The sequence below is a fragment of the Oreochromis aureus genome, linkage group 17 (genome assembly GCF_013358895.1).
Source record: "Oreochromis aureus strain Israel breed Guangdong linkage group 17, ZZ_aureus, whole genome shotgun sequence".
NCBI lineage: Eukaryota > Metazoa > Chordata > Actinopteri > Cichliformes > Cichlidae > Oreochromis > Oreochromis aureus.
Genome location: NC_052958.1, coordinates 23,490,504 through 23,515,744, shown reverse-complemented (window position 1 = coordinate 23,515,744; position 25,241 = coordinate 23,490,504). Strand labels below are relative to the sequence as shown.

The following is a 25,241-nucleotide window of genomic DNA, read 5'->3' as shown; positions in this document are numbered from 1 at the left end:
GTCATGCACAAGACGTCTTTTACTTTGAAAAAATTAAAGGAATACAGTGAAGCGCTGCAGAGCCTCTGATTGGCTCTGAGGAACGATAATTGGTTGGTTTAGTTACTAGGAGTGAATCTACAGACCAGTTTGACCAGGTAGGGTCAAATTGAAAATATAGTTAAAGGAGTTAGATCTGGCTTTGACACGCTGATCACAGCGCTGCAGGCAAATCACATCAAAGCAAAAGACCTTTTGTTTTATGTTGCTGTTGGTGTGACCCATAATGATTTTAGCAGAAAAAATGCTTTCAGTGGATTTCTTGCTTGGTTTTTGCTACTCACAAAGTAGTGACAGCCTCGATCTGCAGTCACACACTGGTTCACAGGTTCACAGTCCTGCCCGTTGCCCTGGTAACCAGCCTTACAGGTGCAGTCACTCTGAACAGAAGCAGATAACAACAGGACGTTACTGCTGCAGAGACAGCAGGGCCATAGTGGCCTTTAACATTAATAACCCCGTCATACCAACATATTAACATATACCAAAATTATTATTCTTATTATTTTTGCAAAGATGCAGGATTTTGTAAAACAAAAAATTTATATTTTGTTTTAAAACAACGTGAAGCTTTCTGTCATATCCTGTGTCTGCATCAGGCCTCCAGAAACACCTCCCCTACAAGATGCCCAGCAGGAACCCTAGCTGGCACCACCAAGTGTCTCCTTTCAGTGTGGAAGAGTTTTGACTCATTGAACTCCTCACACCGTCTCTAAAGAAGATCGCAGACACAGTTCAAAGAAAGCAAATTTCCACTGGTGGTATCCTCGACCATAAGCGAGGGCAGGAAAGCAAACGGACCAGTACATCGGCAGCTTTGCAGCTCTCTTCACCAGAACAGACTGGTATAGCGTCCCAAACACTGCTGACTTTGCACAAATCCATCTTTAATTTCCTGCATCCTCATTTGTGAACAAAATGCGAACAAAAAGAGATACTCAAACTCCTCCATCTACAGAAGACTGTTCAATTCGATTGAATTTTATTTATACAGGGCCAAAGCACAAATCAATTCTGATGATACTGCCTAAAGGAAGCATGTATAATATAAACAGAATTGATCTTAGCACAGAACCCTGTGGAACTCCATAATTAATCTTAGTGTGTGAAGAGGACTCTCCATTTACATGAACAAACTGGAGTCTATTAGATAGCTATGATACAAACCATTGCAGGGCAGTACCTGTAACACCTACAGCATGCTCTAGTCGCTCTAATAGAATATTATGATCAACAGTATCGAACACTCCACTGAGGCCTAGCAGGACAAAATTCCTGTCTGAAGTGGGCACCCCACCTTTTTCTGAGAACCATGAACCATGGGCTCAGAATTGGAGGTGCTAGATCTTTACAGAAAGCCAATAAAGCTGACAGAGCCACATCATCTGCAAAAGGAAGCAGCAACATCCTGAGACTAACAAACTGCCACTGAGATAAGAGAAATATTCCCTCCGAGGTCCGCATGGCCCCAGGTTAAATAGGCCAGTGTAAGTTTAAATAATCAACCACATTTCAGGATTCACATTTTCTGGCCCTTTAATAATCCTGCACTCCTTACTGCCACCCTGAGGATAACTGAAGTGGTGCATTCCCAGGGTAAGAGCACATTAATGAGATAAACCATCCCTCAGTGACATCTCCACCGTTCACGTCTCAGCTGATATCAGTGTCCTTACCTGTCCGGGTCCCACATAGACACAGGTGGCGTTGGGGTGGCAGCCGCCTCTGTCAGGACTGTTGCAGTTGTTGATTGGTTGACACTCATCCCCATCCTCGCTCCATCCAGTCAGACACTGACAGACATGAGTCCCAGGGCCTGTCTTTATACATTTAGCCTGCAAGGGGCAGAATGCAGCAGGGGCAGCAGTGAGGAAACAGACTGCGTTTTTTACAGTTACACTATAAAAACTGGAGACTTACGTTCAGGCTGCAGCCACCTCGGAGCGGTGGAGCACATGGGTCAGACTCCACACAGGTGATGCCATCACCTTGGAAACCAGGTTTACAAATACACCTAAAATAGGACACAGTACACTGGCTGAATAATGTGTGGTACAACGAGATAACCGTTCACTACAGACGTCTGACTCAGGGTTAAAGTCCAGGTAAACTCACTTGACTGTTCCCTGGCTGAAGTCACAGTCAGCATGTGCGTGGCAAAACTGAGCCTGAGCGCCGCAGGTGGCCGTCTGTCGATCACACAAAGGACCGGTGTAACGCTGCTGACACGAGTCCACTTTACACCGACCGTCTGAATCCGGACGGTTATCACACTGCCCGTGGATACAGGGGCAGGCTGAGGATAGACAAGTACATCATCTTTACATCATGTCTGCCTGTGTAACGTCACAAAATATGAGTCAGACTTACTTCTGTCACAGTTTGGTCCATATTTGTTGGAGGAGGAGCAGTACTGACAGCGTGAGCCGCTGAAGTTCGGTTCACAGCTGCACGTTCCGTTTCCTGAAACCCCCTCTGAACACTGAAAAACACAAAACACACTTTAGGTTCCTCCTTCATAAACCAAACACCTCACTTTCCCTGCAAACACTGAAACATTTCAGTTTCCTTCCGTCACCGCTGGACTGCAAACAGGAAAAAGTCTGTTCAAAGAACAGAAAGCACTAAAGCTTCTTCCAAATAAAGTAATAAAGGAATTATGGGAACGTCTGACCTGCCCGTGTCCGGAGCAAGGTGTCTGGTATCCACCTGGACACGGTCTGCAGTCTGGACCGTAGAAACCTTTACAGCACGCTGGAATCTGAACAGATTTACACCAGGTTATTCTGACGACCTCTACAAAGTTACATCTTCTAGGCTTCAGTGTCTTTCTGTTCCAACATGAAGTAAACTGCCCGGTTTCACTAAAGTGTGTACCGTGACCGTTGAGTTGCAGTGTGGAGAGCAGCCTTTCACTGGGACTTTAACGGATGGGTTGCCCTTGGTGAAAATGTAAGAACATCCAAATGTGGAAGAGCCCTGGATAAAGAGAGCATAATCATATTTTAAAACAGCTCAAAGTAAGAAAGGGAAGTGAATAAATATCCAGATGTTTCACAGTGAGTTCAGTCTTACTGTAAAAACTCCAGAAGAGCATTGGGTCATCATTAGCTTTGAACACGCGACACATTCACCCTGAAAAACACATGAGTTGATCAAACACACTTAAAGGGCTTCAGTGTTTTAGGGCGGGCTCAAAGATGACGGGGCAGAAATCTCTCAGTGTCCACATGTTTCTGATCCTGGGATAAAGTCACCTCACTGAGCAAATCTATTTACTCATCCAATGGAAGCAGACTCCAACAGTGTAGCACGGTGTGATGATCAAACTACGAGAGCTCCTTGAGCTCAGTGCCTTTTGTTTTAACACTGAGCCTCATACACTGCACATATACGTTTAGGGTCAATCAATCATGTTATTAGACGTTAAACTCACCATGATGATTTTAGTCTCTGTGATGTCACATCTACTGGGCAACACAGGTTCAATGGTGGGTGGAGTCAAAACTCCATCCATCACATAAAGACGTCCATTTTTTGCCTCTACAGCCGCCTCCAACACGGCTGCACCATTAACCAAGATCTGGCCCTGAAACAGTGAAATGAGGACCGGACAGAAATCCTGAACTCATGTTGAAAGTGTGGAAAACGTGTTTTCATTCAGTCTTACTAAAATGTGGTTAATAGGAGTGAATTCAACTTTTCGTTAATCAGTAAATATTCACCATGGATCCTGTAAGGAATACAGCTGTGTGACTTAAAGCTGACTGAACATCAGCTCCAGGTTTCTGTGTGAAACCTTCATCATCTAAACTAATTTCTCCAGAAAACTATTACAGAAATAAAAATGCTGCACTTTTAGGGATTTTTGTTATCTGGATTTTATTTTAAAAAGATAAACTCCATTAATGTCAACATTTCAAATGTTCAAGTTAAAAGTGAAATAAATTTCAGCACTATTAAAAAAGATCTGCAAGCTTATTAAAGAGACTAAATCTGCATGAACAGCACTAACACACACAGAAAGGATATTGCAACAATAATGTCAGTGTTATTAAATACTTAGAACCAAACACTTTCCACCCTCCTCTGTTATTTTATAAGATTCATGATATTATTTAAGTATTCAACAGTGCCTGTGACAGTGATTCGGGGTGGTGTTGAGGGTTACAGATTGTGGAAATCCACACTTACATTTTCCATCACAGTGATTGTCAGAACCTGATTGGCCATTGTCACGTATCTGGGGCTTGACACAGCATTGTAGATCTCCAGCTGCAGGACAGGGAGATGAAAAACTGTCAGAGGGAACAAACTTGAATTATTCACGAGTCAGCGGACTGTCGCTCTCACCGCAGTGGCCGGGATAATGTGGTTCCTGAGAAACTCCAGCAGTTTGCTGTGACCCTGAGGATTCAGAACCAATCATCTGGTGAATTATTCATGGAGGAAATGATCACTCACTGACAGACTACAAATTTGTCCATTTTTGTGTCCATCCTTACGTCAGGGCTCATGAGATACTTCAGGTGTTCTTCTATCATCGCATCAAACGCTGCAGTGGTGGGTGCAAACACAGTGATTGGTCCCGGCTGGTCCAGCAAAGATGCCAGAGGAGTTTTCTGCAGACAGCAAAAATTTTCCACTTTGATCAATTTACAATTAAGAAACTTAAGAACCAGACCCTCCTTCACCTGAATGTGTTACTGAGATAAATGCTTGTGCAGCGTGTTTGAGGTGGCCTTCAGGCAACGCTCAGTCCTGACTCTGCTAATATTTACACATTTCTTCCTTCAGGACAAACATCAGGGACGTCTAATTCTGCAAGACCACAAGTCAGTGTAATAATTCCTATTTAATCTGTGTTCAGAACCTAAAACTGATCACAGAAATATCACACTCCAAATATCTTCTGTGTCAGTGTTGACACAAAGCCCTGATCCCGTGTAATAATGTAATGATCCCATCCTCTGGTGGGCAGGAATGTGACAGGGACATTGAGATATGCAATAAAATGTCTTCCAGTGTTCAGCTTGTTACTGACTCAATACAGGAAGTTACAGGATGTGATTAACTTCTAAACTGAGAATAAAAAAGTTGGTGTTTTAGTCTGCATGTATTCATGGCCTGATGTTCCAGGTATTGAAGAAAAGTAGTCTATACCTGTAATAAACTGGTGAAAGTCTGAAACTTGCCATTGTCAGAAACGATCTTCATCAGGTTCTCCTGTGGAACAACAAAGTGTTCATGTAATGAGATGAATGGAGATATAATGAACAGGTTTATCTTTGCTGAGCACATTTACATCCAAACTAAAATCGTTCAGTCTTGCCACCTCGGTGTTGCTTTCCACGGTGGGAGGCACGCTTTCCATCAGCTTATTGATGATATGGATGATCCCATTAGATGCAACAACATTAGACTTGATGATTACACCTTTCCTCCTGCTGCCATGGATACGGATTTTGGTTTGAGTGTCCTGAAAGGAAACAAGAGGAAGATCTGACAATACAAAATTCTTTCAAAGCCATTGGAGGCGTACCATTTTAACCTTTGAAAGTGTGAAGACCGTAAGAGTTTCACATGTTGTAGGTGAGCATCAAAAGTCTCTTAAGTACTTAAGACTGAACTCGGTGTCCACTGTGTGCATCACTTTGATTATAAATCTTAATTCATTCTTACGATGAACTGATGCAAGCCAAGTCTGTGACCGCTCTATTTATTGTCATCTTTATTGTGTTTCCAAGGGTTTAAAACAGGATTCAGTCAGGTTATTTATTTGATTGCTCAGGGAAAGGGTCTGAGTTTGGGTCTCGGTCAGGTTCTAGTTCGGGTTCTGGGTTAGCATCTTGCTCTGGGATGGTTTGTTTCTTATGTGAAAAAACAAGTCATCACTCAGTTTCCTGAAATTGTTTCAAATCTTTTTATCTTTCCTCATTTTTTTGCTTCATGCCCTGACGTGTTTACACTTCATGTTGAATCAATCTGCTGGTGATGAAGCCTCTCACCCCCTCTGATGTGTCCGTCTCTGCTGATTTTCCCGTCAGTGTGTAGAAGACATCAGTTTTCTTCAGCGTGTCAAACGGCATCATCCCAGCGACCAAATGCATCTTACACAGGTATGTAGCTTTGGACCTGTCCGCCATCAGAGTCCTCACCTGGTAAGAAGAGTAAAGGCAGATGTTTGACTCCTGACTGAACCTGTTTTGATTGAATTGTGTTTTTTCCTCTGGAGGTCAAAGAACGATGAGCTCCCAAAACAAAGTCAGGGTGTGAAAGAAAAATAAAAGTGACTCTAAAGTTAAAAGGAAACTAAAACTAGCTGCTGATAGAAGTGGATCAGTTTATTTGAAGGGATTCGTACTGGCGTTCCCTTGAAGCCTTTATTTATTGGGATGAAAACGGTGAACGGACCCAAATTCTGCAGAGGCCACGACAAAGATCCTGCAAAACACACACAAACACAATCATTAACATTAGTTCTATTCATGTGAGACGACTTCGATGACCCTCTGTAAAATGTCTCACTACATAGGATCGCATCTGATTAGCTCCAAAAAACAAGGTGTGCATCAGCTGAGGACTTGTCATTCCCAATAAAGCGGAGTAGTAATTGAGCATCAGTCCTTTGTTTTACCATGGGATACATCGGTTATGTCGTGTGTTCTGGAGAATAAACAGACCAGGATCGATCAGGAAGGCTACTTTAGGGGCGACTGTGCAGAACCCAGATTAAAAATTTTAAAACTCACTTACAAAAAAAAGTCCTGGATGTGGTAAATAAAAGTGCTTAAAGGAGAAACTTGAAGTAATTTTTCTGTATCAGTTTAATTTTTATGAATGCTATTTTATTTAATGAGTTTTATTTAATATATCTATCACTGGGCAGGTCACACCAGAACACTGTAGGCTAGAGGGAAAAGCTTACATGTGTTCCTGCACAGAGAGCTAAAGCTGAGGAAGTGAAAGTTTTCTGCTCTTTATGGACCAAGCCACCTCAAACTGAATCCACATACCGAACAGAGTGATGGCATTGCTCAGTTGACCCGTCCACTGGCCTCCTGGTTCCGTGTTCAGGTCATTCAGACGCTCCATGATGTTCCCAATGCAGACTTTACCATTACCAATGTAGCCCTGGAGACAGGCGCACCTGAGGGACAGAACAGCAAGCGATGCTCAGTTCTGCAGCTCTGCTACTTGCTGCCTGCAGATTCAGGTATTGGTTCATGCAGACGTTCAGTAAAGTAAAGTGACTGACTCAACTTGTCCAGGTCCCACGGTGCTGCAGTTGGCGTTCCGGTGGCAGGAATCAGGTGTGCAGGAGTCCTTTAGGCTGCAGCCACCGCCCGACAGGCTGTCAAACCCAGGGAGGCACTCACAGTGGGACTGAACAGAGCACAGCAGGATTCAGAGGTCACTGACAAGGTCACCTGACAGCAAGCCGCTGCCCCCTGCGGGTCACAGCTCGTTACACACATAACGTGAAAGGTCGGCCAAAATGTTTTACCCTGCCCGGTCCGTCGTACACACAGCGGGCAGACTCAGCGGAGCAGCCGCCACGATCGGTCTGACACGGGTCGATGGCCATGCAGACCCGCCCGTCCCCGCTGTAGCCCTCATTGCAGGTACACAGGTGCTGGTTTGGTCCGGTGTGGACACAGGAGGCCTGAGCGTGACACATCCGCTGCAGACACGGATTTATGGCTGAGAAAGACAAAGTGACATTTAGAAAGAGGCTGCTGGAGTGCACAGAGACTCAAAGACTGTGACATGTGCACCAGGGGGGAACATAGAAGCTCACATAAACACTCGGATCCTGCTCTCTGGTAGCCGGGTAGACACTGGCACACTAACCGTCCCGTCAGAGCTTCTTCAATACAGCGAGAGTTCTGCTGACAGCTGAGAGCTGCACAGTCAGGTAACTCTGAAACACAATACAGGTGTTAGCACAGGTGACAGGGTGCAAGCAAATGCAGAAACTGTATAGGTAACAGGATACAGGAAAAGATAAGCTGACATGTTACCAAATCAGGAGAAGGACCAGAGAACACAGCAGGACACCTGCTGCAGGTGGAGTTACCTGTGACTGTAAAGGCACCAGCAGGAGGACTGACCTTGGTCACAGTTGGGACCCGTGTATCCAGAGAAACAGGTGCATCGGCCGTCGCCCACTATTCCAGAAGCACAGAGGCCGTGGACACAGGAGCAGACTGCAAACGGTGTAAACACAAACACGGTGGGTCAGAGGTTCCTGAGAACTCAGTGCATCTGTCACAGCTGGAGATGACGTTACCTGAGCTACAGGTGGGGCCATAACGTCCAGGTGCACAGTCCTCACAGGCAGTTCCTGCAAAGCCCTCCTGGAGACACACACACACTATTAAAACAATGATAAACAGGATGTGACATCATTGGGTAAACTTTGAGAGAGCCGTGGCTCCGGCCTGTAGAGGGACAGATTTGTAATGCAAACAGTTTACTGCTGGGTCCTGTTAAAGGAACCTGTATACAGGTGTATTTTTCAAAAGTGGAGGGGTTCTGCTTTTACGGTCATTAATTATTTAAACCTTTCAGCTAACCACTGATGCAACACACACATTTATGGGGTTTGATTATTCACGGGGTTCTTGAGTTCCTGTAACAGTCTGAGATCTAAGGTTCTAGAGGGCTCTAGAATCTAGAATCTCTGAGGTCATTTACTGTTGGTTCTGTGGACAGTGAGTGTTGTTCAGGGTTCTAATATTATGCCTTAATTATCACAATAAACCCAGATATATGATTACGTCCTAAATATACATTTATATGGACACAAACACACGTGGAGACTGCAGATTACAGTGATTGTGTCAGTCTGCTTTCACGTTATTGTAGTTTGTTTTATTTTTTGGTTTGTCTGTGTTCCAATCAGCTTTGCTTTCTCACTCTCACTCCAATTTACCTGCACATCAGCTGATTTCTGTCACCAGGTGTGTGACGTGATGTGAGTGCAGGTGTGTGATGTACAATGAGAGCAGGTGTGTAAGGTGAGAACAGGTGTGTGAGGTCACCTGGCAGCTGCAGGTCCCATTCCCCCCCAGCCCGGCGGAGCAGACGCCTCTGCCGCTGCAGGGTCTGGCGGCCCGATCAGGACACTCTGAAAGAGAACGGGCGCTTGGTGTGAACAGGAAGCTGACGCTGCATATTTGTGGAGCACTGCTGTTGTGTTTTCTATGAGGAAACACAGAACCCCCCCCACACACACACACACACACTTCCCGCCTTCCTCCCGCTCTGTCCTCTTCCTCTCTAATCTCTTCATGTCATCACATCACCATCATCTGTTTCCCTTCCCCTCTTCCGCTCACAGAACAAATAACCACCACAGCATCACACCGCTCGCAGGAAGCACGGATGCCAGGATCGTTCATTCCTGGGTATATTTTTTTCCTCTTTGAAAGTTATGAAGAAATCCTTCTTATACTTTTAAGTATTTGAACATGTGCCTGTATTATTTTATCATTACTTTGATGCTGAGTCAGTTTATGGCAGCGTCACTTAGGACTGGAAGGTTTGTTACTATTTTCACAGTTTTTACAAACAAATCATTAAATTATTGGAGAAATGATCAACAGGTTCATAATTAAAATAACTTCTGTTTGATACCAAACATTTGAAAGTGAACACAGTTTAAAGAAAATCTGTTTTCGCATGACTGCACAGCGATGACCATCAAATATCTACTGGTTCTCATACTCAGGAGACATTTTGCTTGCTATAATGAAGTATTTTTTATGATAATGCTCATACTTTTACATGAGTATCAGGACTTTTACTTTTAAAGGTACTTTTACGTAATAAAGACTTCCTCCACTTGTTGGAGGATTGTTTTGGGGTTTTCTGTGAAAACTTCGGAAGAGTTTCAATGATTTTTTTTTTCTTTTTTGTGTTTCTAGTGGCTTCAGTTAAGGTGGAGCTGGGGGTGGATGGAGGACGAGCAAAGTCCTAGAAGACCACAGGTTCAATAGTGTCAGCTCTCAGGAACATAAAAAACTGAGCATTATTTTTCTGCTTTGAACAGATAAAACAGGCATCGTCTGAGACTCATGGAGGGGGGGTCCACTGAGTCAGCAGATTCAAGTCCTGCTGACAGCGTCTGACCAGAGGAAACGGGGAGGAAGTTTCTGGTTCCTGCAGAACTGAAAATGTGACACGAGTCACCTGGAAGCCAGAGCTCAGTTTTTTTAGACCCCTGAGAAGTCTTGTAGTGAATTTCTGGACAGTCCGAGTGTGCTGCTGCTAGCATTCTATGACCAATGAGTGAATACAAAAAATTATCACAGTCACAAATGTACATTTTAAACTTCTTTAAATTTAATTTAAGTATTGAATTAAATGTAGCACATGGGCCAAAGCACCCGTCCACCCTCACATCACCCTGCTCGGGTGCTCGGCTGTGAAGCTCCCGGCTCACAGTCTCTGTGCTGATGTTAACGCTGGAGGAGGTTTGAAGCTCGGCAGTTCCTGAGTCAGCCGGACTTTTACGCTGCCGACTTTTACGCACTCGATGGCACCGCTCTGTAACTTCGCGTGCTCTTTTACTTCTTGTCTGAGCCGCTGAGGTGCCTGAAAGCTGACGGTGGAATCTAAGAGGGAAGAAAGTTCACAGCCTGTCTCACAGCAGCATCCACACCTGCTCTCTCTCACACGTTTGTAAAGGCAGACTGCGTTGCGGTGCTGGACTTTACACACCTGTGGTAACGGGATCATTTTTCCATGCTTTAATACAATAGACTCCCCTCAACAAATGTTAGGCCTGTTATTTTGCAGCCTTTTAACATTATATGTGGTAAACGGACTGATTCTTGTACAGCACCTTTCTACTATGAGCACTCAAATCACTTTATACAACATGCTTCTCACACATTCATACAACCTCTTTTGAATATAACATAATGATTAAATAAAAGCTTTTTGGCTCTTTGAGGACGAGCTGGTGTGTCGGTACTGACCGATGCAGTCGGGGCCCCAGTAACCTGGACAGCAGCTCTTTATTTCCACCTCCTTGTAGCACTCGAAGGAGCAGCCACTGAGGGGCAGCTTCATGCTGGGAGTGTTGATGTAGTACCTGCAAAACAGACAGACAGACTGGAGGTAAAGTGGCTGCTGATGTCGGGATCCAGGACACCAAGGCTCTCTCCTCTTAGAGGTGGAGGTGGGTGAGGGAGGGGAGGGGTCCTTATATAGCCTGATTCAGACGGAGAGGCTGCTCTGTGGCTCAGTGTGATACACAGAAGGACTGTTTTGAACCCTGACTTGACAGCAGAACTGTTAACTGTAAATTCAATAGAAAATGGTGAAATAGGTGATGTGGACATCTTTTAAAGTTTCTTGTGTGAGTTGTGATGTTTGACGTAATTGTGGGGATATTTGAATTTGTGCAAAGAAGCTAATCACAGTTTATTGTTTCAATCATCAGTTGAAATATCTTGCAGACCACAATGGGGACTTTGAGGGGACCTGTGCTGTGTGGCGCTCACTTGCAGTCCTGGGCGTTGGATCTGGGCGTGGGTTTGAATCCTGATGGGCATGGGATCAGCTGGCTGATGGTGCAGGAGTGGCACATCGTGCGAGTGCGGAGCACCGTCGAGTTGGAGCAAAAATTCTGGAAAAAGAAGAAAAGAAATGTGTCTTTCATCAATGTCTACGCTGTGTGAGTGAAACTGTGCCGGTAGTGTGTGGCTGCAGCTCTTAGCGGGATGATTTCCAACCAATCAGGAGCTCAGTGCTCCACACACTGTCAGCCTGCAGCTAAACTAGAAGGATTTTACCAGTGTGGAAAAGTTCAACTCATCACTTGGTAAACCTATTAAACCTCCTCCTCTGGACCTGAAAACCAAAGACTGCTGCTGGTGGCTTGACTGGAACAGGAAGTAAGTGTAATAACTGTAATAGCAGCTCCACCCAGGAAACGGTCAAAGGAGGCAAACAGGACACGGAGTTCCTGGGCTGATGATGACTTCCTGTTACAGCCTGCAGGTTCAGATGGGAATCAGCTGCTGACCGATAAACTGGCTCCTTATTGCCTTTGCTCGGTGACAGTTGCTTGTCAGCGGGCTCTGGCTGTTGAGATAACCTCTGATGTGATTCCTGCTCAGTTTCCAGTATCAGCTTATCTGAACACGCGGCTTCCACTAATCGATCCTCTCTGTGTCGTCTCTACAAGTCGCCAACTTCACCAAAGTTCAACAGTCATCGCATCGCTGCACAGCTATTCCTGTGTGGGCGGAGCTTTAGTCTTTGGCATGTGCGGCTTCTTCCTGCAGTCTCTGCTGTGTTTCTTTGTTTGCAGCTCTGCAGACCTGAGCAGGCTGCTGCAGGTACCTCATACTGTTTGACTGCACCAGCACAGATCACTCTGAAGATCTGTTTATACAGAGCACATAATACTACACAGTACTGCCTGTAACCATGGCAACATTCTGTTTGAGTGCCCCACACTAGTTATTTCTCACATTGTTTATGTGATGTAAAGCTTCTTGAATGAGGGTTGGGGCTATTCCCACTGCGTCCACACTCTCAGGTGACCCCCCCTCCCCAGAAAGTAAACGTCAGAGCAAATGATGTGAGCAGTGCTTCAGTCTGCAGCTCATAATATTTCAGTCAGAGAACACGTCGCTATGTAAGACATCAGAAAACCACAAGTTATCACAGACGAAGCTTCAAACAGGACAGCACAACTAAAATAAACAGAGCTCTTTCTGAGCTGATGTGAAGAAGAGCGCTCAGATTCATTTACTCAAAGTTTCACAGAGACGCTGACGCACGACAGCCAGCGTCCAAACTTTTACATCCTGAAGCTCATGTTTTTACATCTGTAACGCCGAGTTCAGTTTTAGAGTTTGAAGCTAAACGAACTCCATGAATAAAAACAGGTGGACGAGCTTACCTGTGCAGCAGCTGACATCTTCAGCTCACTCATCATCATCATCAGAGAGACACACAGCAGCCCGATGCTCTGCAGGACCTCCATCTCTTCTGCCCTCCAACTTATCCCCGCCAACTCTTTTCAGCTCCTGCGCCTCTGAGCCTCCTCCTCCTCCTCCATTATCATCCCTCATGTGTTTCCTGAAAAAACAAACTCAAAGGAAACTGCCGAGTCTGAAGTACAAACTGACCCATACACACGCACACACATACACAGAGACACACACACAAACTCACACACACACTCACACAGACACACAAAATCACACACTCTGTGTGTCTCTGTGTTTCAGACCTTAAAAACAGAGACACACAGATACACTCACACATACACACACACACATACACTCACACACTGTATTTTTCTTTCTTTGTGGGGACATCTAATTGACATGATGTGCTCTCTTGCCACTTACCCTAACCTTTAGCCTAAACCTAACCTAATTGTAATCCTGACAGTAAAAATGCCTTTAAACTCGTGGGGACCAGGATTTATATTTTTTCATTTGGACAAAAATCTGATTCATGATTTTTGAAATTTTGATTCATCTGGAAAAAACTGAATGTATATTTCGTTTTTTGGTTTCACCCAGGAAAAAAATGCAGACAATTTTACAATTTATAATTTAAAAATGATATATTTTGATATTAAAACTCTTGTTAGCTGTGTTAGCTTATTAAATGCTGGCTTATTAACTACTCACTCATTAACTGCTAGTTTATTAGCTGTTACCTTACTAACTGTTAGCTAACAGTGCCAGTGAATGAGAAGTGCTTTGCTGATGTTTCACTAACATGGTCTGGAAAACAGAGAAATCAAAAGGACAGCAGGAAACTTAGTGTGATACTTCATAGCAGTTGTTTCTGGCTTTTCAATGAGTCTTCAACCCCCACCCCTGCTCACCTGCAGATGGGCGGAGCTCCGTATTTGACAGGAAATTACCTCACTAGTATGTTCTTTATTAAAGAAAATAAAATGAAAGGAAAAAAAATTAAACCTAAATAAAACCATGAGTTGAGTTGACTCTTTTAAGGAATGCAGTAAAGATTTTTTTTAAATGCCCAAATAAATTCACTGCAGTAAATGCATTATTTTAAATGATAAAATGTTTTTCATGTTTTAAATGTTGATGAGATCATTAACTGTTAATTGTTACATATTGTTACATAATTTCCCTAGAAATTAATAAAGTATTCTGATTCTGATTAACCAAAGTTGTTAGTGCAAGAACCTGTGAGCAACTGATAAAAGATGAGGGCATTTTGCTTTTACTTCATTGTCTTTTCTCAGAATCTAAACCAATCCAGATGTTATATCAGACTCCTGTCTTCTAATGACTTTTTTTAATTACTTTGAGCCTTTTGGTTCACAGTGTGTGACTAAAAAAGGATTCTGATTCTGAGTTTTCGCTCCGGTGTCAGATCAGTCAGCTGAGCTGTGCAAGTAGAGACACTCTCTGTGTGTTTTATTGGACTTTGTAGGTCCTGCAGGAAGACAGCGTGCTCTCACACAGTTTTAGTTTGAGTTCAGTGAGTCTCAGGTTGCCATAATCTTCACTCCTGCGTTGACCTCACACCGACGGCGGTGCCGTGGTCGACGTGCTCGCTGTAAAGTTTCTGTGTGTATGAACGTGTGAATGTGAACACACAGCAATGCAGATTTTTGATTTCTGAGGAGAAGCTGAGGGCAGCAGATGATCACACACAGGAGCCTGGGTGTGACCCCTGACCCTGTGGGCCCCTGGATCTGTGCCTGGTAGACCCTGCTCAGTGATGTGCAGTAAGAATGGCAGGAAATCCTGGAGTGTAAATAAGAACATGTTTTCTCTTTTTCCCGAAACTTTCTGCCTCATCATCACACACTGCTGATAACACACACTGCTGTCTTTGTGAGGACCCTCTCTGACTCAGCAACATGCAACGAGACCGTGGTCTCAACCCAAACCTGAACCCTGCAACCATGCCTGAAGGTTTGAAAGCCTGAAGGCCTGAATATAAGAATAATGAATAAGTACAACGTTTAAATAGTTTATCTGAGGTACACACGACCAGTCCTTGCTGTGCTACTCGAACAAAATGAACTCCATGTTGGATTCAGTCAGACTACTGAAACTGGTCAGGAGAAAGTTCACTGAGCTCAGAGATCAGCTGAGAAGGATGATCATTTTTTCGATGTTACAGACATTAGACCCGTCATTTATACTCTGGGAATGCAAAGATCCTAAAACTCCAGTCCAGCCTTACTGCATCCAGGTGCTGATGATCAATGCACTGATTAACCGATCGTCATCGACGGTCTGAGCTCCTCTACCAAAGGACAAGTTTTAGCAGTTTGAAGGTGTGGCCCATTCAGGCGTTTATGTTTCAGTAAATTGATAACAGGGTTAGAATGATCAAAAAAATAAAAAAAATAAATCCCAAGAGCTACACCTCAGTTAGCAGGTTAAAGGTTAGAGTTCATGACAGCATGGTTAGAAAAAGGCTGAACAGGTATGGCTGTTTAGAGGGGCTGGAAGAGAAAGCCTCTTCTCTGTAAGAGGACACAACAGCAGGGATCAGGTTTGTAAAGCTGCATCTGAACAAAGACTTCAGGAACAACATCCTTTGACAGATGAGACCAAATGTAGATGTTGGTCCATCATGCACAGCAAACAGCTCGGACCAACTGTCAGCACGGTGGAGAAGGGATGATGATGTAAGTGCACCTTGAACTTCTTTTGTGGTTCTTCAGTGTGAGGCCATCTGTCCCACAGATAACTTTGGGACCAACCTGGGTCATCAACAGGACAAAGATCCAAGCACAGCCGCAAATTTGCAACAGAACGGCTGAAACAGAAAAGAATCGAGCTGCTGCAGAGCTCAGAGAGCTGTGCACAGTTCAGATCAGTTTGAATGTTTCTCAAATTGTTTCTATGGTCTGATGTTTCATCATCTGTTCTTTTGTTCCTGCTGTTTAAACTGTCAAATGAAGGAAGTGATGGATGCGTCCATCACTGACTGACAGACAGGATACTTTCTCCTAACTTTATTTAAACATATCCATGTGAACAAAACTGTGCAGGTTTAATATGTGTTATATGTTTGTTATATTTACATCTTTCTGATGTCTTTAATTTAAGAGTGACTCACTTTGACACAACACAGTCAGATTTTTAACATCAGAGAGCTGTGAAGTGTTTTTAATCATTCTTTTATTCAAAAATCAAAAAGAAGACTCTTCTTGGGTGAGGTGGAGGCAGAACGGGCACGGCCTTCTGTGTTTAGATGTAATGAAGTACTTTTACTCTACGTCATCAGCTGCCTGTACAGCTATACTGCTGAACTTCCAGCTGGAATGCAGTATTTCCTGTTTCTGGATCATTCACATGGTTTCCTTCTTTCAGGATGTCTTTTTGGGAATGTTTCTGGAATATCCTGTGAGGGGTTTTATGGTTTGTTAAAGACAAACTGAACCAAATCTCCTCTAACACAGACTTGTCTACATTTTCTCTACCAGGCATTTTATTTTTTGTTAGTCAAAGTATAATAAACCGTATTTATGTGGAACCTTTAAACAGACTCACAGCTATTTGTTCTGTTGTTTTCATGTTTTTGTTAATAAAGCTTGCCAGCAGAAAGTGAACAAAGAACTCTTCACATCCACATTTACGGGATCATTTCACCTTCTGATGTCAGTTTGATTCTTTTTGGACAGAAATTACAAAAATATGATTCCATACCAAATATTTAACTTTTAAAAATTATTTACACATAAATATTTTTATTTTAAAATATGAAATCAGTCTGTGGGCTGCAGAACTGATGAGACTGATCAGGAGTCATGGATCTCTGACCATCTGGTGTGCTTCAGTCATTCAGATCTTCAGATTGAGTGTGCAGCAGCACTGATCCTCCTCCTGGTGGCACTCTGGATGCTTCAGAAACATCACGTTAGAGAAGTCTGTCCAGTCTGAAACATGAAAACGTTCAGGCAGTAAAATCCTGTCCTGGGTCTGCTGCTCACAGGTGAACATGAAACAGCTCACACAGGAGGCATGCAGGAGGCTGTCACATGCCTCACCTGGATCTTTCCACCTGGAGCAGCAGCTCCGCTCTGTAGGCCTGATCAGATTGGTCCAAGGAGGATCTGTCTTCACCTGAGAGGTTCAGTCCTTCCTTCCTTTACACTCTTTCAGATCCAGATGTCCAATTTGTCTCTTTCCAGAAATCCTTCTTTTATTCCAGGTGTTCTTCTGTTACCAGGTATCATGCTGAGGTGAATGAAGGTGAGCTACGTGTTCCACATGTTTCTGTTTCCAGGTGTGTTACTTACAGGTGTGCATGTCGTTCATGCTCTCGCAGCGCCTGCAGTGGACGTAGCAGCACCACACAAACTTGCACTCGCAGCGCTGGACGTGTCTGACCACGTGCGTGTTGTATCCTCTGCCACAGCACAGCAGGTTGCAGCCATCTGGCCCCGTGGACGTCCGGTTGCACCGGCGCCCTCTGGTGCCCGCGATGCCCCGCCGCCTGTCCTCCAGACAGTAGTTTGGAGACTTGTTGAGGAAGATGAGCTGGTGTTTGTCCACATGGAGACGCCGCTGGTCCTTCCGCTTCGTCTTCCTCTTGGATCGCTCCGTCACCTGCACGCTGTGCTCGTATCTGTCCTTCAGATACGTCCCGACCCGCTCAAACGGTGCCATCGTCCTCCAGCACGTCTTCACCGCGCAGGAGCCAGAAACACCGTGACAGCGACAATCTGTGGACATCGTCCTGTTGATCGCCTGCAGGATGCAAACAGGAAGTTAATCACACCTTGGACCTTTAGACTTTCAGCTTTAGTTTGAGTCGCCAATGTTCACCTGTCGCCCGGCCTCGCTGTTGTGCTGGTTCATGGTGCTGGGCGTGTAGCTGCTGCGGCTCGTCGACATGTTCTTCACGGTGTGGTCCATGAACTTGCGGCTGAACCACGTCCCGTACTGGATGTGATCTGAGCAGCCGCCCCAGTGCCAGCCCTCTGCTGCTGAGCCGCCGCCCCGCAGCCCAGCATCGCAGCCGCACTCCGTCATGTTTCCCTGGCTGCAGGAGCGCGTGACGGCGTGGACAAGCCCTGCTGCCATCACCGCATAGATGAACGCTGTCTCTTTGGTTCCTGCAGTGACAGAATGGGCAGACATGACACTTCTTTCAGGAGGTTTCATGAGGTATACTTTCATCGTCTCAGATGCTTCTTCGCTCATTGGTTAACAATCTTCACCTGATTCAGAGTACCCCTCAGAAATGAAAGCAGAACCACTCTGTACTGGTCACACTCCAGCTGTTTTTATCTTTCAGTCCAAAACTAAAAGCAGTCAGTGTTAGGAGACAGCAGACAGACTGTCAGTTAAAATTCACTGGTTGACGTACACTTCTGCTCTTATCTGCTACACTTCAGCTCCTTTCAGAACTCACATTTAAATTAACGCCCCACATCCTTTCAGCTTCTCACCGCTGAACCTCAATTTAAGCTATCTAATAATTTAATATATAATTAATAGATTTTATATTTAAAAGTGTATTAAAATAAAATATTTAAAGTCTGTGTAAATGTTTTAATATTTACGCTTATTTTAATTTCATATCATCACTTCACATCCATTTTCATCAGCAGAAGAAAATGGGTGGATATATGGATGGAGGGTTTTTCAGACTGAAGTGCAGTCTGTGAGTTTCACAGTCTGTAGTCTCTGTAAAGTCTCATATTCAGACGTGCTGTCTGAAGTATTCTGGTCACATTGAGGAAGTGAAGAAATCATTTATCACTAAGACTGGTATTGGTGCTAAAGGGGGCGCTGCACTCTACAGGCAGAGACAGGAACTGCAGAAAAAGATTTAAACGATTTCTGAAACCTGAATTTTCTGCTTTAAAGTCTGAAAATTAAACTGAAGGAGAACATTTCTCTCTGTAATGAATGTAATTTACAAGTCACTGAATGAAATTAGGTCATGTGACTACATTATGGGTTTCTGTGCACTCTGACCATCACAGATATACAGAAGTTTGCTAGCCAGTGTTTTTCCTCAGACTGTAAAAGCTGATTTTACTCTCAGCGACCTCTGACCTCTCACACTGTGACCCTTGATGGTGTTACTGAATGCCTTGTTGATGTTAGAATTCTTACTCTATTCACCCTTTTCCTCACTCTGCCTCACCTAACCAGACTTATCTTGTTTCCTCTTCTACTTTCTCTCCACTGATTGGCTCTGGAGTTTGTCCCCTAATTAAACTCACCTGGCGCACATTATATAAAAATCTAATCTATTCTCAGAGAAGCTGAGCCAACACACGCCTGAGTGGAAAAAAATACATTATTTCAGTCAGATTCATTTCAGCCAATCAGAAGCAAGCTAAAACGGCCACTGTACATGCTCAGTAGGATTCTGTGGCTGCTTTTTGAGAGCTTTGGAACAAATAAAGCTTCGGTGAGCAGTGGTGGTCAAGTTACTTAAAAATAGTAATTGGTTACTTCTCCAAATCCCTTTACTTTAGTGATTACTTATTTTCAAAAGTAATTAGTTACTTTATTACTTAGTTACTTTTTAAAAACATGATACACAACCTGAATATGCAATAAAGTAGGGCTGCTCAATTAATCGAATTTTAATCTCGATTACGATCTGGGTTTTCAACGATCATTAAAAATGACTGAGCCGATTATTATATTGCTTTACTCTCGCGCTGCTCCGTGTGGCAAATCGAGCGCACCTCTCTGCGTTTCGAACATGCATCACAACAATTAAGAGGACCCGAGGGAAGCTCGGAAAGCTAAGCAGAAGTTATTTGGAGAGGAGAGGATAATGGCTGCTGAAGAAAGAATGCCGTTGGTTGAAAAGAGAGGTAAAACGACTTCAGTGGTGTGGAAACCAATGTTCCCTCTAAGATGAGGCACGTGCGCAATTGCGCACTGCTGGCACGGTCTCTGCGCACAGAAAATCTGCGTTGCGCACAAAAAAAATCTAACCTAAATTGAAATTAAAATTAAAACTTTAACAATTCTGTTTTGCAGTGTTAGGCTACGTTCACACTGCAGGCGAAAGCGCATCAAATCCGATTTTTTTGACCCTATGCGACCCATATCCGATCATGGTATGACAGTGTGAACGGCACGAATCCGATATTTTCAAATCCGATCTGGGTCACTTTGGCTACGTTCACACTGCAGGTCTTAATGCTCAATTCCGATTTTTTGATCAAATCCGATTTTTTTGTCTGCTTGTTCACACTACACATAAAATGCGACATCAAACGCTCTCCAGTGTGAACGCTCAAAGCGGCCCGCATGCGCAAAAGAAGATGTCACACACAACTGCTCTGTTTAGACCCAGAGCAAACAATGTTGTTTGACTGATTGCCCTTAATATAAAGACTTCGGACTTTATGTTTCCAGATTTTTGCTTTAAGTTATTTTGTTATTTACATAATAATGTAGATGACCTAATAATGATCCTTTTTGCTGTTTTAGAGGAGCGGTGCTTCAAAGGATAGTTGCAGATTTCTGTCAGAATCTGCAGATTATACAGTACAAATAAAATGTTCACATTTCTCCAACGTTGTCTTCCCAACAGTTTCACCGGATGGTAGGAAATCGTTCGCGATGTCCGGGCGCTTCTCCGGCGCTGATAATTGGCGTCTGTCTTGTGTCAGTGACGTAAAAGACGGATTTAATGCAACATGACCGTTCAAACAGCAGTCGCTTTCTAAAACATCGGATACGTATCGGATTCAGTACCACATACGAAAGTGACCCAGATCGGATTTGAAAATATCGGATTTGTGCCGTTCACACTGTCATACCAAGATCGGATACAGGTCGCATAGGGGCGAAAAAATCGGATTTGATGCGCTTTCGCCTGCAGTGTGAACGTAGCCTAAGTGACTGGCTGCTCCTGTATGGGATTAGAACGATGCCACCTTATCCTATAGTCCAGCCAATAATGCGATTCACATTCGTATATACGCAGCCAATCAACGTCGTTGACAGGCTATGACAGCGTCCTGATGTGCCGACACCGGTGTTTTAGCTAGCAAAGCGGCGTGGCTGATGTGCAGTGAAGCCACATTAATGACAACGTGTACAACCATTGGAGATGTGAGCAGGACAGACGGAACAATTGACGGAAAAAGTGTGGACTTTATACCAGTTTTTAAATTGTGTTGATAGGCCACGTAAAACCAGAGTTATGATAAAAAATATTTGCAATGTTTGGTTTTCTTCCTGAATACTATCGTTGTTTATATTTACTGCGGGAAGAAACGGTAAAAACTGCGTTTTATAAGGAAAACGCTCGAAAGCACTCTCCACCTGTGAGCAAAACCAAAACCAAAAAAACCCTCTCCCTTTCCTATTGGTCGAAAAAAGTACCGTGTCGACCAATCAAAAAATGATATGGCAACGTGGCATCTAGTTGTTAAGAAACGGGGGGAAGTTTTAGGAGTGACGGCGGTGTTTTGAGATGTGAGAGATTTGAGACGTTTAGCGCAAATCTTGTGTAGTTAGTGTGTAGTGTAGTCAGTAGTTTTGTTGTGTGTGTCAGAACAATGAGGCGGCTGCTGAATGTTACAGGTGTTACAGGAGTGATACATCTCCTGTTGTCAGGCCTGCAGGTATCAGGGTGTTGTTCTCCTTTATCTCATAGTGGACAGCTGATTGTTCTGTAAATAGTTTGAAATGTTTATTTAAAAAAACGCCTTGGCTGCATTAAAAAAATAAATAGCTGCAAAAAACTTTGTTGTTTGCCAAACTGAGTTACTTTTTTGAAGTAATTAATTGCCCAACATTGGTCATTATATACTGTATTTTGCAGACAGAGAGTTACAGGACTCTCTCCCAGACCACAGACTCATACTCATAATACAAGTCAGAGCTTTATGAAAAAAAAAGAAAAAAGAAAGAAAGTTGTGTTTTCAAAATTGGAGTTCAAGTTATTTTTACTTCCAATAGTGTTAACATCCTACACAGGTCATGAACAGGATTTTTTAAATTTTCATTGTAAGTGGGCTAAAGCAGTTAATTAAAAGTAGTCTAACATAAATGTAAATGCTGTAATTTGATTATTTTAATAAATCCTTGGATGGATTAGATGCTGGCGTGACCACAGTGCACACGTCTGATGTCGCTCACAGTGGTCCAAGGGATCACTCAGGGAGTTTGTGTGTTCACTCAGACACATGAAATATTTGAGGGAACATTGGTGGAAACATTATGGGTTCGCGGAGTCAGACGTGGATCAAATATTGTGCAGTATTTTGAAGTTCACTAAACATAGATGTTTACATTTTCATTTATTTTTATATTGCAAACATTTGCACTGTAATCAGTATTTGCACACTATTTTATATTATTTTTTGACAATCTTTAAAGCCATTATTCAATACATTGTTATTGTTAAATAAATATCGTCAAATAATCGAGATCTCAATTTCAGTGAAAATAATCGTGATTATCATTTTTGCCATAATCGAGCAGCCCTACAATAAAGCAATAGACCTTTCAACCTAATTCTATTTTTTCTGCATAATCCATCATATAATATTGATAATTCTGTTTTTAAAACTTGTTTTATTAGTTTTAATCTTTTAACTTTATGCACATTTCATCATGCAAAAATTAAACTATATGCAACTGTCTCTGACTGGAAGAATTTCTTTTAACATTTAAACCTATTTACTGCATATTCCAGCATATAAAATAAAATATTTTTTGTGTTTACACTCGCTCTTTCAAATAGATGCAAGTAAAACACAGCAAAAAATAAATAAAATCAAAGATTCAGCATCACTAAGTCCTGTCGCTCTTAAATCTTATTTTCACCTGTTTCGCAGGAGCGGGGCTGTCACAGGTTTGCCAAGTGCTGCAGCGGCCATGTCAGTGGGGAGGATCTGGGGATTTCTCTGTGAATTTCACATTCCTGTGGCAGCGTGCTAGGTGCTTGCTCAGATTTGAAGTTTAATTTTTTGCTGTAGAAAGAAGTTTTTTCACACGCAGAGTGTACAGCAGACACTTTTTACAGAATCAAACTCAAAGTAATGTCCGTACTTCCAAGCTTTAAACACTGCATGGTCGTACTCTCTCCCGCACTGTTGATCTACACATGTCTGTTGCTGCCACGAACGTCGCATGCTGGTATGTCACTGTCATAACTCACGGACAAACAAAATCAGGGTTTAGTAACCCAGTAATGCAGTGTGCTTACGGGAAAGTAACAGTAATCTAATTACAGTTTTACAATAGTAATCCCTTACTTTAATCATTACTTGAAAAAAGTAATCGGAACACGCGTTACTGGCCATCTCTGTCGATGAGTGAAGCCTGTATTTGCTCCATGGCGGTCCTGCTTCACCTGAGCAGTCAAGCGTCCAGGTGAATCAGAGGGAGGAGTCAGTTAGTTTCATGCAGAGAGGTGGAGGCGTCCCCCCCCCTCCCTCTGTAAAGTGATCTTACTCACCGCTCGTGAGCTCGTGCCCGAACACGGGCACCTGCTGATTGGTGGAACAGTTCCAGCGCTCGTGCCTGAACTGTCTCTGACATTCGGCCACCCCGAGGCGCGCGCCCTCCTGGATGCCCGGCAGTAGGACGGACTTCCTGCTGCACAGCTCGCGCTGCCGGGGGCTCAGAGGCAAGTTGGAACACCCCAGCTTCTCCACCACCCCCGGTGACGTCACACCGAGCCACCTGTCGACGGAAATCAGCAAAACTTTATTTAAAATAAGGAAAAGTTCAGACAACACACCTCTGATTTATTCATTTATTACCTGTCCATCCTGCACAGGTGTGAAGTGAAGCAGTAACTCTGACGTCACGTTGTGCAGCGTTCCTGGCTGCATGGTTGCTTATCATACAGCATAAGATCTAAATGAACGCTTGTATGTACCTGAGATGTTCCGTTATTCGGGCCGAAGTCGATAAGAAACTTCGGTAGTATGTTTATATGAAACGTGTAAATACTTAATGTATTTATACTAATATAAAACACATATTAGAGAAAGTGGTTGCTGTGTATGTGTGCTTTGAATTTGCCCCCCATCTGATTTCGGTGGCCCCGCCGGCTCGGTGCTCATCTGCGCCTTTTATCAGGTTCTTGGCGGAGATCAGGTCTCTTGTGCGCGTGCGCTGCTGCTGCGGATTAGAAACGGTCTGTGCACGCGCACAGTTCGGATTCTTGGACATTACCGTGGAAAATCCGCGCGTTTCAGCCAAAAACGAGATGCAAACCTCATCAGCTGAGTGTGTTGGGGTCACACAGAGGTCACACCGAGTCTGCGCGCAGTTCTGTGAGCGCGAGAAGCTTTTAATGAGTACGAAAGAAGAGGCGCTCTTTAACGACACCGTTAATGCTCCCGTAGGCTGAGCCGGTGAATTCGCTGTTCTCCAGGCGGACTCTGCACTCAAGTTCTCCGCTGCCCTGCGGCTCACAGCCAGCTGGCTCCGCGTACTCCTCCGGGAGCTTCATCTCCATAAACGTCTTCACGCAGGACTCTGACGGCTCCGTGCCAGCGAGCGCTTTGGCACGAGACAGCTGAAGAAAACTTTTAGGCTTTTATTTAGCGCGCGCGCGTGTGTGTGTGTGTTTGAAACTTAGCGTGCGTGTGTGTGTGTGTTTGTCCTTTGAGCTCTGTGTGTGTGTTTGTGCTTGGATTTCTGTGTGTGTGTGTGTGTGTGTGTGTGTGTGTGTGTGTGTGTGTGTGTGTGTGTATTTTGTAACATACTTACATCCAGCTGCCCCTGCAGCACAGCGGGCACACGCACACCAGCAGCAGACTCAGAGCGCTCATGTGTCGGACTCCGCAGCTCCGCGCCTCCATCCCTGCTCAGCTCCGCATGCTGACAGCGACCCGGCCCGGAGCAGGCTCCTGAATCCCGCTGAAGGAGTCTTTCCTCTACTCTGCTCTCCTCGATCTGCAGGAGAGGAGAAGCACCCTGGACCAGTCCGAGTCCCGGGCGGTTCTCATTGGACAAACTCAGGACTCAGCAGCTGACGTCAGAGCTGGACTATAACTGGCTGGATGGGTGAGAGGCTTCATGATAAAAACTTCGTGCTGACATCTGATCCCCGAAAGGCAAATAAACGACAGAACGCAGTAGAAAAAAAATCTAAAAGAGGCTGGTTTTTGAATGACATTTTAGTTAAATAAAAATAAAACTTAAAAAGATTAAAACTGAAACGATTTTGTGAACTTAGAAAGCAAACCAAAATACAAAAACGATACGGAGGAAATATGC

The 25,241-nt window shown here is 43.8% G+C and overlaps 2 protein-coding genes across 3 annotated transcripts in view; both read right to left on the bottom strand.

Annotated features, from left to right (window-relative positions):
- Nucleotides 1-13,091, bottom strand: part of stab2 (stabilin 2) — a 29,309-nt gene extending 16,218 nt beyond the window's left edge. Inside the window, exons 1-26 of one of the 2 annotated variants that reach the window (XM_031731573.2) lie at nucleotides 12,965-13,091; nucleotides 11,556-11,680; nucleotides 11,028-11,143; nucleotides 9,087-9,172; nucleotides 8,333-8,399; nucleotides 8,154-8,249; nucleotides 7,841-7,963; nucleotides 7,547-7,743; nucleotides 7,298-7,425; nucleotides 7,056-7,189; nucleotides 6,404-6,483; nucleotides 6,048-6,197; nucleotides 5,375-5,518; nucleotides 5,203-5,265; nucleotides 4,545-4,661; nucleotides 4,393-4,446; nucleotides 4,234-4,314; nucleotides 3,476-3,628; nucleotides 3,115-3,174; nucleotides 2,917-3,018; nucleotides 2,714-2,800; nucleotides 2,410-2,521; nucleotides 2,155-2,335; nucleotides 1,960-2,053; nucleotides 1,716-1,874; nucleotides 324-419 (exon numbers count right to left, since the gene is read on the bottom strand). In XM_031731573.2, the coding sequence (XP_031587433.2) occupies nucleotides 324-419; nucleotides 1,716-1,874; nucleotides 1,960-2,053; nucleotides 2,155-2,335; nucleotides 2,410-2,521; nucleotides 2,714-2,800; nucleotides 2,917-3,018; nucleotides 3,115-3,174; nucleotides 3,476-3,628; nucleotides 4,234-4,314; nucleotides 4,393-4,446; nucleotides 4,545-4,661; nucleotides 5,203-5,265; nucleotides 5,375-5,518; nucleotides 6,048-6,197; nucleotides 6,404-6,483; nucleotides 7,056-7,189; nucleotides 7,298-7,425; nucleotides 7,547-7,743; nucleotides 7,841-7,963; nucleotides 8,154-8,249; nucleotides 8,333-8,399; nucleotides 9,087-9,172; nucleotides 11,028-11,143; nucleotides 11,556-11,680; nucleotides 12,965-13,048 (2,889 nt within the window). In that variant the 5' untranslated portion in view covers nucleotides 13,049-13,091. Of the gene's footprint in view, nucleotides 1-323; nucleotides 420-1,715; nucleotides 1,875-1,959; nucleotides 2,054-2,154; nucleotides 2,336-2,409; nucleotides 2,522-2,713; nucleotides 2,801-2,916; nucleotides 3,019-3,114; nucleotides 3,175-3,475; nucleotides 3,629-4,233; nucleotides 4,315-4,392; nucleotides 4,447-4,544; nucleotides 4,662-5,202; nucleotides 5,266-5,374; nucleotides 5,519-6,047; nucleotides 6,198-6,403; nucleotides 6,484-7,055; nucleotides 7,190-7,297; nucleotides 7,426-7,546; nucleotides 7,744-7,840; nucleotides 7,964-8,153; nucleotides 8,250-8,332; nucleotides 8,400-9,086; nucleotides 9,173-11,027; nucleotides 11,144-11,555; nucleotides 11,681-12,964 lie in introns of those variants that run through there. The other variant, XM_039601371.1, reaches the window with a different exon arrangement.
- A 3,705-nt stretch (nucleotides 13,092-16,796) lies between these two features.
- On the bottom strand, nucleotides 16,797-24,938 carry wnt16 (wingless-type MMTV integration site family, member 16). Its single transcript, XM_031731601.2, has 4 exons — nucleotides 24,732-24,938; nucleotides 23,467-23,693; nucleotides 17,844-18,133; nucleotides 16,797-17,765 (listed from the first exon to the last, which is right to left on the bottom strand). The coding sequence occupies exons 1-4, from the start codon at nucleotides 24,821-24,823 to the stop codon at nucleotides 17,307-17,309; spliced, it is 1,068 nt and encodes a 355-aa protein (XP_031587461.1). The 5' UTR covers nucleotides 24,824-24,938; the 3' UTR covers nucleotides 16,797-17,306.
- Between the last annotated feature and the right edge of the window lie 303 nt (nucleotides 24,939-25,241).